At 37.2% G+C, this 15,894-nt stretch overlaps 1 protein-coding gene across 1 annotated transcript; it reads left to right on the forward strand.

Annotated features, from left to right (window-relative positions):
- Window positions 1-223: 223 nt before the first annotated feature.
- LOC139974038 (peptidyl-prolyl cis-trans isomerase E-like) lies at window positions 224-15,399 on the forward strand. The gene is made up of 10 exons (XM_071980953.1): window positions 224-381; window positions 2,851-2,993; window positions 3,461-3,487; window positions 3,797-3,878; window positions 4,497-4,618; window positions 5,075-5,201; window positions 6,056-6,135; window positions 12,045-12,150; window positions 12,614-12,689; window positions 13,819-15,399. Exons 1-10 carry the CDS (start codon window positions 345-347, stop codon window positions 13,952-13,954), a joined length of 936 nt encoding a protein of 311 aa, XP_071837054.1. The 5' UTR covers window positions 224-344; the 3' UTR covers window positions 13,955-15,399.
- The last annotated feature ends 495 nt before the right edge of the window (window positions 15,400-15,894 follow it).

The following is a 15,894-nucleotide window of genomic DNA, read 5'->3' on the forward strand; positions in this document are numbered from 1 at the left end:
TGGACAATCAACGCACTTGCATAAATAGAAAACACGTTAACGTGGACTCTTCCAAGTGTTACTGTATACTATCCTATATTACCCACTTTGCCTTCATCATTCACACGTTTTGTCACGTTACTGCCAGGTGATCGCATTATACCTACTTTAGAGTATAATTTGCTGTTTGCTAGCTCTGTCGGCCAGGTTCAGTCCGGTGAATAATAGAAGGGGCTCTTGCATGGATGGAAACGGAAGTACGTCACAGGTCAACTTATCTGTTCGAAACACCTTGGAACTAACCTCAGCCCGGTAGCAAGAAACACTTGGGAAACGATTGATTCCCATTTTGTGTGTAGCCAAAGATGGCCAACCCAAATTCGAAGAGAATAGTTTATGTTGGTATGTTTCCTTCATTTTAGGGTTAAGTATCAATATCCTAATGGATTAAAGGATCTTTGTATGATGATGCAAGGGAATCGTTCTTTGACTGTAGTAGACCCAGATCATGCTGCAGAGGTGTATAGTAGTGTAACACACGTAGTAGTTCCGCGAACTCACTTGCATGTTTTTTAATACGAAGTGATTATTCGCAGGGCAGGACGGCGAATAACGTACACAGACACCATATTCGCAGGGCTGTAACGATTTTGAAAATAGGTTTAGTATTAGGTTTTGCTATTGATACCAGTCAGTTTAGGGGCCGTGAAAAAGCCAACCTTTTGGGCCCAAATAGTCTTAGCCACTTCATAAGCTAATTTTTGGAACCCCAGCAATTCAATTTTAAAAGCTTTATTTTAAGGGAGCTTATCTTGGGATTCCCCAAAAGCCAATATTGCCTGAAAGCCAATATGGTCAAGGGTGTGACACCCCCCCCCCCTCCCACACCTTTACATGCAAATGAGCAGTCACTCTGCAAAAACAAAGGTGAAAATGAGGGATGACATTTTTTTTGTTGGCGGTACTAATGCTAGACTGGTTCAATCTTAAGGCCCTAGGCTCCCAAAACCAATCCTAACAGCATTAAGATAGGAATCCCAAAGGCCAATAAATTCCTCAAAATATAGAGGCTCCCAATTAAGACTCTCAAAAAGATAGGTGGTGCTCAAAAGCAAACTCGAATAGCCCCAAAAGTTACTGAGCCCGTTAACCCAGTCTAAGGCTGCCCAGTGAATAAGGTGTATGTGTCTGGCTATTCGCAGGGCAGCCCTGCAAATAAGATGCTTGTGTCTGGCTATTCACAGGGCTGCCCCTGCGAATAAGGTGTATGTGTCTGGCTATTCGCAGGGCTGCCCTGTGAATAAGATACTTGTGTCCGGCTATTCGCAGGGCTGCCCTGTGAATAAGGTGTATGTGTCTGGCTATTCACAGGGCTGCCCTGCGAATAAGTCCCACCTTTTTAGTAGTGCTACATATAGCTACAGTACTACTACATTACGTCTAACTACCAGTGCTAGTACCAGTACTGCAGAAATTTGGGCTAGCTAGTATGAGTTTGTATGTATATATGTATGTATATGTGATCTTCCCGCAAGCAGGAACTCGCGAAAGAAGCCATGGAGGCTTTTAGACTCGCAAGCTGACCGAAGCCAATCTCTCGGCACACATCCATTTAATGTCCATGTCGGGAGGTTGTTATTGAACAACACCCTTGCCAGACGACACACATTGCTGTCGGCGGGGAATCGAACCGGGGATCTCATGACTGGGAGACGCCGGTGTTAACCACTAGGCTATACACTCCACCTAAGTTTAGCTTAGTGAATTCCAACAATCAGGAATCTTAGCAGAAGTAAATTTGGAACCCTATTCAGATAGAGACCGGGACTCTTATGATCACATTCTCCCATTTATGACAATGATTACAATTTACTTCCAGCAACTTTGTACAAATACATGGTGTCATGAATGTTGAACAATGCATAAATGAATATTTTGATATGCAATACAAACTAGAAAGACCGGTACAAAGAAGAACAAAATATTCATCATGATCATTTATGCAATACTTAAGCTATACAAATGCATGGAAAAGGAAAAATTTAAACTATAAGCATTTTAACTATAAGAATTGTCGTTGTTATTAATGAGAACTGTAATTGTGAAAAATGAGCATAGCCTAGGGCCTAGTGCTATTACTTCATAAAATCAAAATAAGTAACAGATCTGATCTGTCATTCTCCAAATAATTGGAGAGTGACAAGATATTTATTGTTGGTGTAAAATCCCTAGTAATGGAGGACTCTGAGCAGTGACTTGATACCCCTGTTGGGGAAGATGATGGATTTAATATAGCAAAGGCCTATTATGTCACACTTTCTCTATTTGGTGAGTTTTCAGAGATTTCCAAGGTGGGCATATAATTGTTGCATCCATTACTGCTCTTCACTGCCACAGTGCCACTACATGTCCCTGTTTGATGGTTCAAGAGAGTGGACCTTGAGAACTTTGTAGCACTTTCTCAAATACAGAACTGAAGGACGTAAAACACCTCATTCAATACCACTGCTGTACAGCCATAGTAAATGAAACTCCTTTGAAAATGGCATTCTCAATCTCTGAATCTAAAAGTAGCAAACCCACAGAAGAATTCACTCAACAGCAATATTAAATAGATCAAGAGAATTTGGTAGTTGTTATTAATAAGTATAAACTTATCCTTATTGTTCATGTAACAGACCATCAATATATCTATGCCACACAACTGAACCTCAAGTGAATAGATTAATGTGGCAGATCTCAAAAGCAATATTTTCTCTGCGGATGTTTGGCTGTTCATTTTTTCTTGAAAGTGACTTCTCATTACACATTGTTTCCTGAAGGTATTATTTAAGTTACAAAATAATTGTTAAAATGTTCACTTCATTATAGGTGGTCTCACGGAGGAAGTGGAGGAAAAGACTTTGCATGCTGCATTCATTCCATTTGGAGATATTCTGGACATTCAGATACCTCTGGACTATGAAACTGAACAACACAGAGGTTTTGCATTTGTAGAGTTTGAGCTTGCGGCTGTGAGTAGACCAATTCAGTTATTTAGGTTTTTTAACCCAAAATGACAACTTGCATAGCACCCTAGCCAAGGGTATTGTTTGTTGAACTTATCGTTCTATTGTTGTTACTGGTAGTTGTTAGAACTTTCTGCAAATAGTTCAATTTAATTAAATATTTAGGTTTGGAATCACTGTTCAGTTTGCCTTCTACAGTACATTAGCAAATTAAAGTCCAGGGTTACAGGTAAACAGATATATTTAAGCACTTAAGTTTATCTAGTAAGAGAGGTAATTATTAGACACCAAACCAGCTGGCAGCACCCCCAGTAAAAAGTTCATTACATATTGAAAACTATAGCTACTGTATAGACACTAAGAACTTGATACTGTAGCTGAGCTCTGCCCTCACCCTGGTGGATATAACTGTCCATGTTGTCCAACTTTACTAAATGTAGGATTCTTGATAGATTTTTGCTCTTCCTTCACAGGATGCTGCAGCAGCCATTGACAACATGGTGAGTAAACTATTTTCTTTTCCATAATTTTATCTAAGAAATAAGTTTTTGTGTCACCAAATTATCTTATGAACTTGCATTTTATAATCTAATAGTATTTAACTGACACACTAGAATGTATAGATCCCATGTAGTACCACTTGCATAAAAGTAACATATTTGGATGTTGTTGTACTCCCTGTATGATTAAAGTTCATTTAAGCCAAACTCATCGAAACATCTTTAGAAAGTGTACAGTTGCTGAGGTATATGCAGACAAGTCTTGATATCTTGTACTTTAAATTTGTTTCTTAATACCTGGAATGATAGAATGATTCTGAGCTGTTTGGGAGGACCATCCGTGTCAACCTTGCTAAACCAATGAAGATCAAGGAAGGTGCCAATAAAGCAGGTATGTGTTACTTTATTTCAAGTGTGCCACCTTTAATATGAGGATAGTGTGGATAGATTTTTCCCCTTTTAGAACGTCCATGAATTTCTTCTTCAGTGAAATTTTGTTTGTGCATTGTTTTTGTTGGCACTTTTTCTAAAAGAGGCAAAAAAGTTAATGAAAATATATGACATCCTTTGCTGATGTATGGTTATAAGAATGCTTCCATATTGCTGTACTCTGCATGGGTTATTATCTTCATCCCTAATACAGTGTGAGGACTGGTAGTTCACCATCCTCACTGATGAAAGACTGACTCTTTCATTTGATGTCACCATAGTGATAATGAAGTGTCACATATTTACTCCCATAAAGTATTGCTATCCCAACTAACTGAAATGAACAGAAAATGTCAGAAATCCCTCCCATTTAGTATGATATCTCAACTAACTGAAATCAACATAAATCCCTTGCATTTATTATGATATCCCAACTAACTGAAATGAACATAAATCCCTTGCATATAGTATGATATCCCAACTAACCGAAATAAACAAAAATCCCTTGCATTGTATGACGTCATTTATCCTGATTTGTTGCGGACTGCCTGAATTAATTATTTTTTGCCTTTATCTGAAGTATGGGCTGATGATAATTGGCTCCAGAAGTATTCGGGAGCAACTTTGAAGAAAGACAATGAAGTAGCAGCGGAGGAGGAGAAAGCAACAGAAAAGAGACCAGCAGAGGAGACTGAAGATAAGGTAACCATGGTAACCTTCCTAAGCATTCCACAGAGCTATAGGAGAGCTATTGGTGGAAAGGTTGCCTGAATCGCTATGCTAGGCACTTGTTAGTTATAATCATAATGATCATTGTGAGTGAAAATAGCATCAGTAATTTAATATGAAGAGAAAATGTTAAACAGTCAAGATACAAGACTCCTATAGAAAGTTTTTGACTGGGATGCACGGTGGTGAAAAAGGTTTTACTTATTTCCTGTCATTCAGTTGCTTATTACGGCTTGACATATGATAAAAAGTATTTATATATATTGTACAAATAAGGCAGATATTACACACTGAATTTCCTATTAATCTATCATTTGCTTTTATTCATACTAAATATATTGCTTTCATTGGAAATACTTCATTTTTCTTCAAAGGAGACAATTAAACAAGAAGAAAAGTTAACACTTATTATTTTAACTTTGTTCTCAGACTGAAAATCCAGCCTTCAAGAGACCAAAAGCAAACCCCCATGTCTTCTTTGATATCAAAATAGCCGGCAAACTGGTTGGAAGGATAGTGATGCTCTTGAGGAAAGACTTAACCCCCAAAACAGCAGGTGAGACCAAACAAAATACACAATCAATTAGTTTTGTCATCTGGAAAAAAATAGTGTACTTTACGGTTTTGTAGCCATGTTGTGTTACTTTTTGTGTTACTGTAACTTCATGTGAAAACATTAATCAAGTCACACCTTATTTTGGGTATTTCTGTACTACAGTTTAGAGACAGGGTTTCAGGAATCAAAGCAATAGAACAGATATTGTATTACCAGTTATGCCAAATTTGTTGTCTTGTTTTCACCCATTATTGAGGAGACGGGAGAAGAGAGACACAGAAATCAAAACATATCTCATTATTTTCATTATGTAATTGTGTTCTTCATCTGGGAGTTATTATGCATCAAATATTGGTGGTACAAACCAGGATAGAGTCACTTGATGAAACCCTTCCTCAGGACTGCTCCCAACTTCATAGTTATCCTCTGAAATCGATACCACTCTCCCAATATATGAATGGACATAACTTCCAAAACATACATATACTCATCACATTCTGTGAATTTAATATGACAGTTGCTCTATATGAAAGATCATTAAAGTTTCAAAACTACTTTACTGTAGATAAGCCGGTCTACAGAGACAGGAATCTAAGCAAAAGAACAGATATTGTATTACCAGATATGTCAAATGTTTTTCTTGTTTTCATCATTTTTGAGGTTACAGCATACAGAAGCTGACTTTTGTTTCATATGTCATTTAGAGTATTTGAATCTTTTTTTTTTTGGGGGGGGGAGGGGGGTTCGAATCTTGATAATCCACAAAAGTAGTTGTTATTGTGAGATATTGCAGGATACTTTCACAAATATTTCTTGTAGATTAGCAAAATAATACTCATATTTTTTTCTTGTAGAAAATTTCCGCTGTTTGTGCACACACGAGAAAGGATTTGGGTACAAAGGCAGTACATTCCACAGAATCATTCCACAGTTTGTATCCTTTGAGAAACTAAAAGAGAAATACTTGTAAAAAACTGCTATTTGTTGCAAAAAAACCTGTGAAGGAAATATCATGCCTTTGAAGAAAGTCCTGCTATTGTAGAAATGTCAGGCCCTTTAACTTTGAGCAACTAGTAAAGTTTAGTAATCCCCTTGCAAGAGTGGATTGACCCTAGACTTGTTACGTGCTGATACATGGCAAGATATTTCATACAAAAGTTGAAAAGTAAACCATTAAATTGAAACTTTAGATCTGGAAAGCCTTGTTCATCTAATTGGAGGCTGGGGTGAAAGCAGCTAGGTTTTTAACATGGTAACATTTTCCATTATGCACATAACACAGAATGCAAACTCTGGGCAGTTTATAAATATCATGACAGGTGTATCCATTCATCAGAAATTCTGTAACTAAATAATTTCAAAGTAAGCATAGGCCTATAGGACACCTTGAAAGCAGACTTCCGTGTACATTGCATCTAATTTGGGGATGGAAATTTGTTTTATGGTCATGAATATGATAGGTTAATTAGCATCATCGGATTGCACTGTCTTGGCATTTGTATCGAAAAAGAAAATGTTTAAGATACCAGATTCAGTATCTTTTACATTAAAACTAAGTTCTTATTTTTTAATTTTTAATAGCCCATCATGCTTTGTAGTGACAGTTTTGTTTACCTACGTATGTTATAAGCTTTATACTGTCCTATTATTATGATTAACCTTTAAAAGGGTGACTCGGTTAGCCAAAGCTAATCTTCCCCGAGGCCCTAAAATACAATCAGTATAAAAAGAATAATATTATAAAACAATAAACAAAGAGTAAGACTATTAAACATACAAATATACAACAGTAAATCACAAAACTGTAAAAATGGGTATAGAACATAAAAGCGTAATGAGATGATTAAGACTTGAAAAATTCATTGACTAAACGTTTAAAAATAGGTAAAGATTTGGCATGCTTGCATTCAGCTGGCAAACTATTCCATTCTTTGGCAGCTATGAAGGAAAATCTACGCTTGTGATATTCCGTTTTACCATCTTTCAGGTATAAGTTACTTTGGGTCGTGGATCTCAAATTGTGATTATGAATTTCGTGTGTAAAGTTGAATAATTGGGTTAGATAATTTGGGGAGAGGCCATTCATGGTCTTGTACATCATGATCAATCGTCGTATACGTATTTGCGTATCGACAGGGTGCCACTTTAGCATTTTAAATAATTCTGTCGAGCTTTCATATCTTCCCGAGTTCGTAATAATACGCGCTGCTGCTTTTTGCATATGTAACAACTTTTGTAAATCATTTGCTCCACACGTACCCCAGACTATACTACAATAATCTAGAATGGGTCGTACATACCCATTATAGAAGATAATTTTCGTATTTAAATCAATATATGGCTGTATGCGTCTCAGTAAGGCAAGGCGATTTGAGACTGTTTTACAAACGTTGTCAACCTGAATATGCCAGGATAAATTGTTATTAATTTTTACACCTAATAGTTCTTCATATTTGACAGTCTTGAGAATTTTGCCCCCGAGTGTCACAGAAAGAGTATTTGCATTGTCAGGTAATGAAGCCAGTCTCTGACCAGATCCCATCAATAATACCTTCGTTTTAGTGGTGTTGATTGCCATTTTATTTCGGTCACACCAGGCACTAACTTTTTCCATGTCTCTTTGCAATTTGTTATTCAAGTTAATGGTAGATGTATCACTGGCATAAAATGTTGTGTCGTCAGCATACATATCCGCTGAACAATATTCCAAAGTGAGATCGATATCATTAATATAAATTAAGAACAAAAGTGGACCAAGAATGCTTCCCTGGGGTACACCACATGCAATTCGTCTTGAACTCGATAAAACACCATTTAAGTATGTGCATTGACTTCTATTAACTAAATAGGATTTGAACCAGTTAATTGCTTTATTCGATACACCATAAATACGTAGTTTCGTTACCATAATCTCGTGGTTTACCAAATCGAATGCCTTACTGAGGTCTAAGAAAACAGTTCCCAAAATATACCCCTTATCAATAGATTCCATCCACTGATCCACAACCTTCAATAGCGCCGTTTCGCATGAATGCTTTTCCCTGAAACCCGACTGTGTATTACGTAAAAGGTCAAACTTATTCAAATGCTTACTGAGGGCTAGGTGGACATGTTTTTCAATTATTTTTGAGAGAATTGGTAAAATTGCAATAGGTCTGTAGTTCGATAAATCATGGCGGGATTCCGTTTTAAAACTCGGAATAACCTTAGCTTCCTTCCAGTTACATGGAAATACTTCAGTATCAATGCTTTGATTTATTATTCGTGTAATACTGGGAGTAATTTCAATTGCACTTATCTTTAATACATGCGCACTTATTTCATCGAGACCGGTCGCTTTGTTAGGGTCAAGCGACTGCAGATACTTCAAAACATACTGTTCAGTTACTCTTGGGATATTAAATGTCTCCCCTTGTGGTAATTTGGCGTTTACATACTTCCTAACGTCAGGGAAAGTATCACAGTTGTTGTGCTGGTTGTTAACTAGGTAAGTTTGACACACTTCAATAAAATATTTATTGAAGGCTTCCACAATATCACGCGTGTCTGTTATTATTTTTCCATCCACTTTTAAAATATTGGGACTGTGGTTAATAACCATTCCAGTGTTGTTCGATTGCGCATCTCTCAGAACTTTCCAGATGGCTTTGGAATCGCCTTTGTTGGAAGCTATAGCTTCTTTGAAATAGTTTTGTTTGGCTGCACGTATCATACAAGTCACTTTATTGCGCCAAAATCGATACGCAGTAGGATCCTTGATCTTTGTTCGGTCCCTCATTTTAATTGCATTGTTAATATCTTTATTGAACCACCTCGGTTGTTTCTCACGTTTGACCCTTTTTGCTTTCTTGGGAGCATGCAAATTCAAAACATTAATGAAGTTCTCATGCCAGCATGACAGAGATTTATCAACATCACATTCATGGGGGAGGGGCCCTATTGGTAGCATGTTTCTCAAATCTGATTTGAAAGCAGCAGTATCAATTCGATCTATGGCTCTATACTTAAAGCTTCGATGTGATTTATTTCTTATTACTTTATTGTTCAGTCGCCAAGTGAAGAAAATAGGGAAATGATCACTCAGACGTATTTGGGGCACGATTGTGTTCATCAATCGACTTTCATTTGTGGTATAAACATGATCAATTAGAGTCATTGTACTCTCAGTTTGCCGCGTAGCTACTGTTACCATTTGAGTCAGATTAAATATTCGAAGTTCAAGCTGCCATCTCCTATTCACCTTTTTATCTAAGAGGTTAATATTAAAATCACCGACAATTATAATATCACTAAAATCTTTAAAAGGTGCTAGAAGCATATCGTGAAAACATTCATACCATTGCGTATTAGAATCTGGTGGGCGATACATGATGCATAGCAGAACATTTCTAATATGGGGTAATATGAGTTCAATCCAAAATGCTTCAATTACGTCAACTTCATACTCAGGATGTCTAAGAAACGGCCTTCCATGTTCAATATAGGCAGCCACGCCACCTCCATTCCCTTTTCTGTCTTTCCTTATAATATTATAGCCTGATATAGCTAATTCATAATCTTGGATTGAATCAGTTAAAAATGTTTCATTTAGGGCAAACACATTAATCTTTGTTTCTTGATTGTTCATGAGAGCCTGCAACTGATCAACCTTTGGGAGTAGATGGCATATATTCAAAAATCCAGTCTGGAGCATATTGGACCTTCGCGTCTTTTTCTCATGGGGGTTTGGTGAATAGATTCTCTCGGAATGGGGAGTGGATGTATTCAAATTTCGGCCAGATTGAGTTATTTCGCCCGACGCAGATATGTTCTGCGAGGGTATATTATGATCAGAATTAAAATTATTCAAATCAAATAACTTAGGAACATTAAAATTACCACTTAAAATGCAAAATTCATCGTTTAAAATGTTAGAAGCGGGAGAGTTCAAAATTATAAAATCATTGGACCTGTGGTATTTCAAATAGTCGATACTTTCCACCTTATACTTTTGTTTCACAGTACTTACGGCACTATCATCTTGGCCAAGATCCTATCGAAAATAACAATATCGTTCCTTGTGACCATAACGCGAGCAAACTCGGCACTGTAACGGTTGTTGGTGACGACAGGTTCGAATGTTGTGGTTATGCTCTCCACAATTGTAGCAACCGCGTCGTGCTGATGGCGTATGATGTTGGTCATGATCATTATAGCTGGTTTTGTCTCGGTAATGGTTCTGGTAGTGGTATGGTGGGCGTTGGCGAATGAGTGGCATCATTGGTTCATGTCTAGTTGTTGGGCGACGGAAGTTGGGCGGTTGGTAACTCCTGGCATTCAGGCGATGATGGGGATTGCGATCAGGTCCTACATGATTGCGGCGAGGATACTTTACACGAGGGCTCCTGTATTTCGATGGTTTGGGATTGCTGTGGATTTGATCTTCAGGAGTGGCTTTGTTGACTAGAGTTTGACAGTATATCGAGGGGATTGCTGTGAGGCGCTCTGCAAGTCTTACAGCTCCTTTGCGATTCAAGTGAACGTCGTCAGAGTACATTGATCGGTCTATTCTTCCATCTGCGTACTTGAATGATAAGCTGTTTGCAATATATCGACAGTCTAGTTTCAGCATCAGCTCGTTCAGTTTGTTGTCAAGTTCCTCGATTTCAGGCGAATAGGCATCAAGTCTCGGGCATGGCCCAGACACGGTGATGAAGGGACCGTTCTCCGTTTTTGGAGTGGCTACCTGAAGAGTTGTAATCATGTCCTCAAATTTTTCAAGAATTTCTGTAACGTCACTCCCGCTCGAAACATCATTCGTCCCCACATGAATAATCAGGTTCTGGATTTTCTCGAGGTCAATCTCATCAGTTAAGTCCATACGTATTGATTCGACAGACGCTCCGCGAATGCATCGCACAGTTGTGTTTTCGAAGGTTCCATTGTTGAAATCTCTTAAAATTGAATCTCCTATCAGTAAATTATGCCTTTGCTCTTGCTGTGGTTGTTTCTGAACGATGCTTGAATATGATTCTTCCAATGTCTCTTCCAATCCTTGGCGAGATTCAGGTATTTCCTGTAGCTCGTGTTTTTTTCTTTCATGTCGATTCAGAGTTTTCAGTTCTTCGATCTCCTTGAGAGCGTTATTCAGTCTTTGAATGGTGTCTTGTAGGAGCTTTGGTAGTTTACGGCATGGTTGGCAGATCCATACTTTCGATTTAGGTGGCTGTTTCCTTAGACCAGCGCATTGGAGATGATATCCTATTTGACAAAACGCACAAACGACATCTTTTTCCGGATCATTATCTGGATGTTGGCACTGTGGCAAGCAATTCGCTGTGGCTGATTGACTCTGAATAATAGTGTCAGTGAGTTGTTCGGGTGCTGGATCCATTGTAAGTCGCTGGATTAGGTCTCCAACAATAACAGATCGATATTCAATGCGTTGGGTACTGCCGTACTGGAAATGAATTACCGTGCACTGTTCTAGGAGACTAGGCTATACTATATAGCAGTGGAGGGCTGTTAGGCTGACGCACCGTAGGTATTCACAGTTACGTTAGAACTAGTCCATAAAATTATCAAAAAGTAAGAGTCAAAAACGATGAAAACAGCTGATAAAATGTTAAAAGCGAGGAACGAAGAAGATATTCCATTAAAAGAGCAATCAAATCGTGAACATTTCTATGAAAACGTCGTAAAAAATATCACATATACGTACCACGCGTGCGACCACAACTACGAACAACCGTTTATCTATACACAGCCTCGACAATCTAGGGTTTCAGGAGATATTCATTCATTCATTCATTAGAGATTCATTCATTCATTGGAGATTCCTGTGATCCTTAACGCTTCTTGAAGATGTGTCAAGGGGGAGATTTCACAAATCACAATGGAACTGGAGGGAAATCAATTTATGGATCTAAATTTGAAGATGAAAACTTTACTCTACTACATACACAACCAGGTGAATTGAATTTCATACTTTGCATGAATGAGAATTTATAGAAAACTTTTTAAATAATAGGTTACAATTATTTCTCTGTGAAGTGGTTTTTGAAAAGTTTTGTAAAGATTTGGAGAATCCTTGAAGAACCATGCTGCAGCATTACAATTTTTTTCGTAAACGAAATAAAATTTGAAGCTGTCTTCAAGGTTTATGGTTATTTTCATGATTCTCAAAGTAACAGAAATGTCGAGGAAAACAACTTATAACGCCATGAAAAATTGACCTGACTTGATTGAATATTTATATTCAGAATCATTCTGTATCCCCAGCTAAAAGACCACGTATATGATAGGTAAAATCAAGAAAAAAGTCAGAATTCCCTTTAACGTCTTGGATTATCATTGAATCCTGTTTTGTAATTAATTCAAATATGCAAATATAACACAAGTTGCATTTTATTTCTCTTTTTTACCATTGATAGGTTTACTGTCTATGGCTAATTCTGGGCCTGGAACTAACGGCTCACAGTTCTTCATAACAACAGAAAAAGTACCTTGGTATGTAGTCAAACATTTGTTAATTTTTTTGTAGCAATAGCTCTGTTTAACAAGAAGGGCATTGCTATAATGATAATTCAGTTAACTGAATCAGTGAAATACTAACAGGTTGAAAGCAATAGGCAACTAGTTCTAAAGGAGACACAGACCCAGCTATCATCTTAAGCTTTTATGACAGTGAACAACTTCCCCAAACAGCTAATAAAAATCTTTCTCTGTTTTTCAGACATGAGCTTTTTCCGCGAATTCGCGGAATATCCGTGATTTCTTTTCTACCTCGGGGACAAAAGCTATTATCCTAACACACTGTAGCATAAGCAAACTGGAGCCTATACCGCAAATTTTGCAAAGTTCAGTGAATTTTTTTTACCTCAGGTTCATCCCTGGTTTTTGAGATATCCTAGTTTAAAAGTCATGTCTGGGAGCTCTCCGTTTGTTATCTGTAATATCATGAAGCCAGTAGAATCTGAAAACCTGGTACTTTATCTTTTGTTTATTTTTCATAAATTTCATATTTTCAGAATGTTGACAGTGTTTACATTGAAATCAATGCTATAATTAGTCCCTGTTCAGTACTGTACTTCAGTATAATAGATTCAACATTTTCATGAGTTGCAAACCCATCTCCATGACAGGAATAAAACACTGTCATAAATAATGAAAAACATAACAAAATGAAGCTAGTTTGGCTCTATGATGTCATATAAAGACATGCTCCAGTCCTCAGCCTTGTGGGTGAAGGAATATTTAACCTGTGATATCTCCTAAATAGAATATGATTTTTCTTATTGTGCTTGTGGAAATAGTTCATCACAATTATCTTTATCACAAACTACAAATGATAATGGTTTGGTTTGCATCTCATGTAAGGTACTGAAAGAGGCAAATGATAACTTTAAGGCGACATCAACTTTGCAGGGGTAAGAGTACAGAGTCAACACAAGAACATTTCATGATTTGCCTGTAATGGTGATGGCAGTTTATTGTATTGTTGCTTATGCAGGTATGTCCTGCAGGTAAGTTATGCAGGTATGTAATGCAGGTGTGCTTTGTTACAGCTGACTCTCATTGCAATAATTTCTACAAAGATCTATTATAAGTTTTGTCATATTTTTGTTCTTTTTCGTAGGCTGGACAACAAACATGTTGTCTTTGGGGAGGTAATAGAAGGAATGGAAGTGGTACGAAAAATGGAAGCTGTTGGCTCCAAGTCAGGAAAACCCAAGGATAAAGTGATCATAACAAGATGTGGAGAACTTGTCTGAGAATGACAGAATGGTAAAGTCATTCAAACCCAGAGGAACGGTCCAGCTGGATATGGGCTGTGTCAAGCCCTGTTACAGTCAGGCCAATCATTGCAAAAACAGTTTTCCAGTTGCCTTAGACACATATGAATATTCATGACAAGACAGGCTTTGGTGGCACCTAAGTTTTATACTTTAATATACTGAGAAAAGTAACAACTTTGTCTTTAGAATTGTATATACCAGTGGTGTTGTTCCAGTAGATTGAAAGAAGTGAAACTTATGAATATTTATAAACTGTGTTGAATATTCATATTAGGCATGGCAGAAGTAACAGTGAACTGCAGTAGGTCACATGGCTAGATGTTTTCACCAACATTGCTTCATTGTGTTAGGCTGAACAGTTGCATACACAAAGTGACGGACCAGCTAGACTTGCTCAAGCATCCAATTTGAATCTGAGGTGAGGATGACTTGCTTACAAACTGGGTTCTTTTTTCCTGAGAATTTGAAAGTCTTTTCTTGGAAAAATCATTAGAAAGTGATGTATTTTCAGCCTATAGAGATGTATTAGAGTGATCAGTCACTGTGGTAGAGCTAATAACATCACATTTATGATGAGTAATCTTATTGAAAGGGTCAATGTCCCTTTAAGAAATATCTCATAGGTGCATTCAAGACTTTCCAATTTGAAAAATAGTAGTCATATGCCATGACTCATTTACAAACATTGATTGCTTATTAATCAGAACTTTTACAAAAGCTTGCTTGGACTTTTTGAATGTTTTCAAGATTCTTTCTCGTTCCATACTATTTTATAAGTTATCTGACCTTCAAATTTAATATTCCTCGAGTGGATATATTTTTGCAGTGTACTAGTTGATTCGGGTGAGTACATGCCCGATCACATCATGTAACACAGGATCGTTGAGCTGACCTGGGCTTCACTAAAACCATTACTGAACTGATTGCTCGTGTTTATTCTTCATCATGTTAGTGTTTTCTCTGTACGAGCTCGATTTCTTACAGTAAAGTAGTAAGTCTTCATTCACCAATGGAATCCTGCATGGATATGAATACAAGTGTTCATATGTGACCACACACTGCACAGAATACAGTGAGCTGAATGTAACTGCTTGCTCCACATGAGGTAGTGTTCATGCCAAAAACAATATGACCTTTATTGACCCATTCAGCCCTGAACATGATGTAATGGGTCTGTAGGAGGTAATGCTTTCTATTCTATGCTGCTTTGATCAAAAAGCAAAAAAAAGCTGTAAAGTATGAACAAAACATGATATAAATCAGTTGAGACTGTTTTATTAACTTATCAATTATAAAACATGAAACATAGAAATACAAAACTGTTACTAACCTACAAAATATTGCACTTTTCATCTCTTTGGTTTTAAAACATAAATATCTTTGGAGTAAACATGAGGAATACAAGATGAACAATAACAAGACTTACTCCTTTGGTGTATTGTTTTTTTTTTGTTTTTATTCGCCTTCCCTTTTTTTTGTCTTTATTATTCCTTATTTTAAAGTTCTATTTGGCTCCAATCTCTTAGCATGAAAACTAAGAAGAGTCAGTATGGTCAATCGATGACACTTGTTTTATGCCATAGTGTCACTTCAGGTATTTAGATATATCGTTTAATGAGTTTTATTATTTTGAGATGGCGATGATGAAAGTTTCGCAGCTGTCAGTATGCCATAACATGTCACATGACTTTATTCATCCAGGGTGTATCCAAACTTAGTTCCAGGTTAACAATGCCTCATTCTTAAAGGTCATTAGTTTTGACTCCAAATAATGGTCACTCATGCTCAAACTTGAACAATCATTTGACTACAACTCTCAAAATGATTGAATAATTAACTACTGCCTCAGAATGATTGAATAAGCAGTTTACTACCAGCCTCAGCATGAGTTTCTTCACTGAGACACTGAATGGTCT

Source organism: Apostichopus japonicus, chromosome 9 (genome assembly GCF_037975245.1).
Source record: "Apostichopus japonicus isolate 1M-3 chromosome 9, ASM3797524v1, whole genome shotgun sequence".
Taxonomy (NCBI): Eukaryota; Metazoa; Echinodermata; class Holothuroidea; order Aspidochirotida; family Stichopodidae; genus Apostichopus; species Apostichopus japonicus.

Bases quoted from the DNA above. Each gene is read 5' to 3' on its own strand.
- LOC139974038 (XM_071980953.1), top strand. From the start codon at position 345: ATGGCCAACCCAAATTCGAAGAGAATAGTTTATGTTG. The intron at 382-2,850 runs GTATGTTTCCTT...ACTTCATTATAG, and splicing joins GAAGAGAATAGTTTATGTTG to GTGGTCTCACGGAGGAAGTG. The intron at 3,488-3,796 runs GTGAGTAAACTA...CTGGAATGATAG, and splicing joins CAGCAGCCATTGACAACATG to AATGATTCTGAGCTGTTTGG.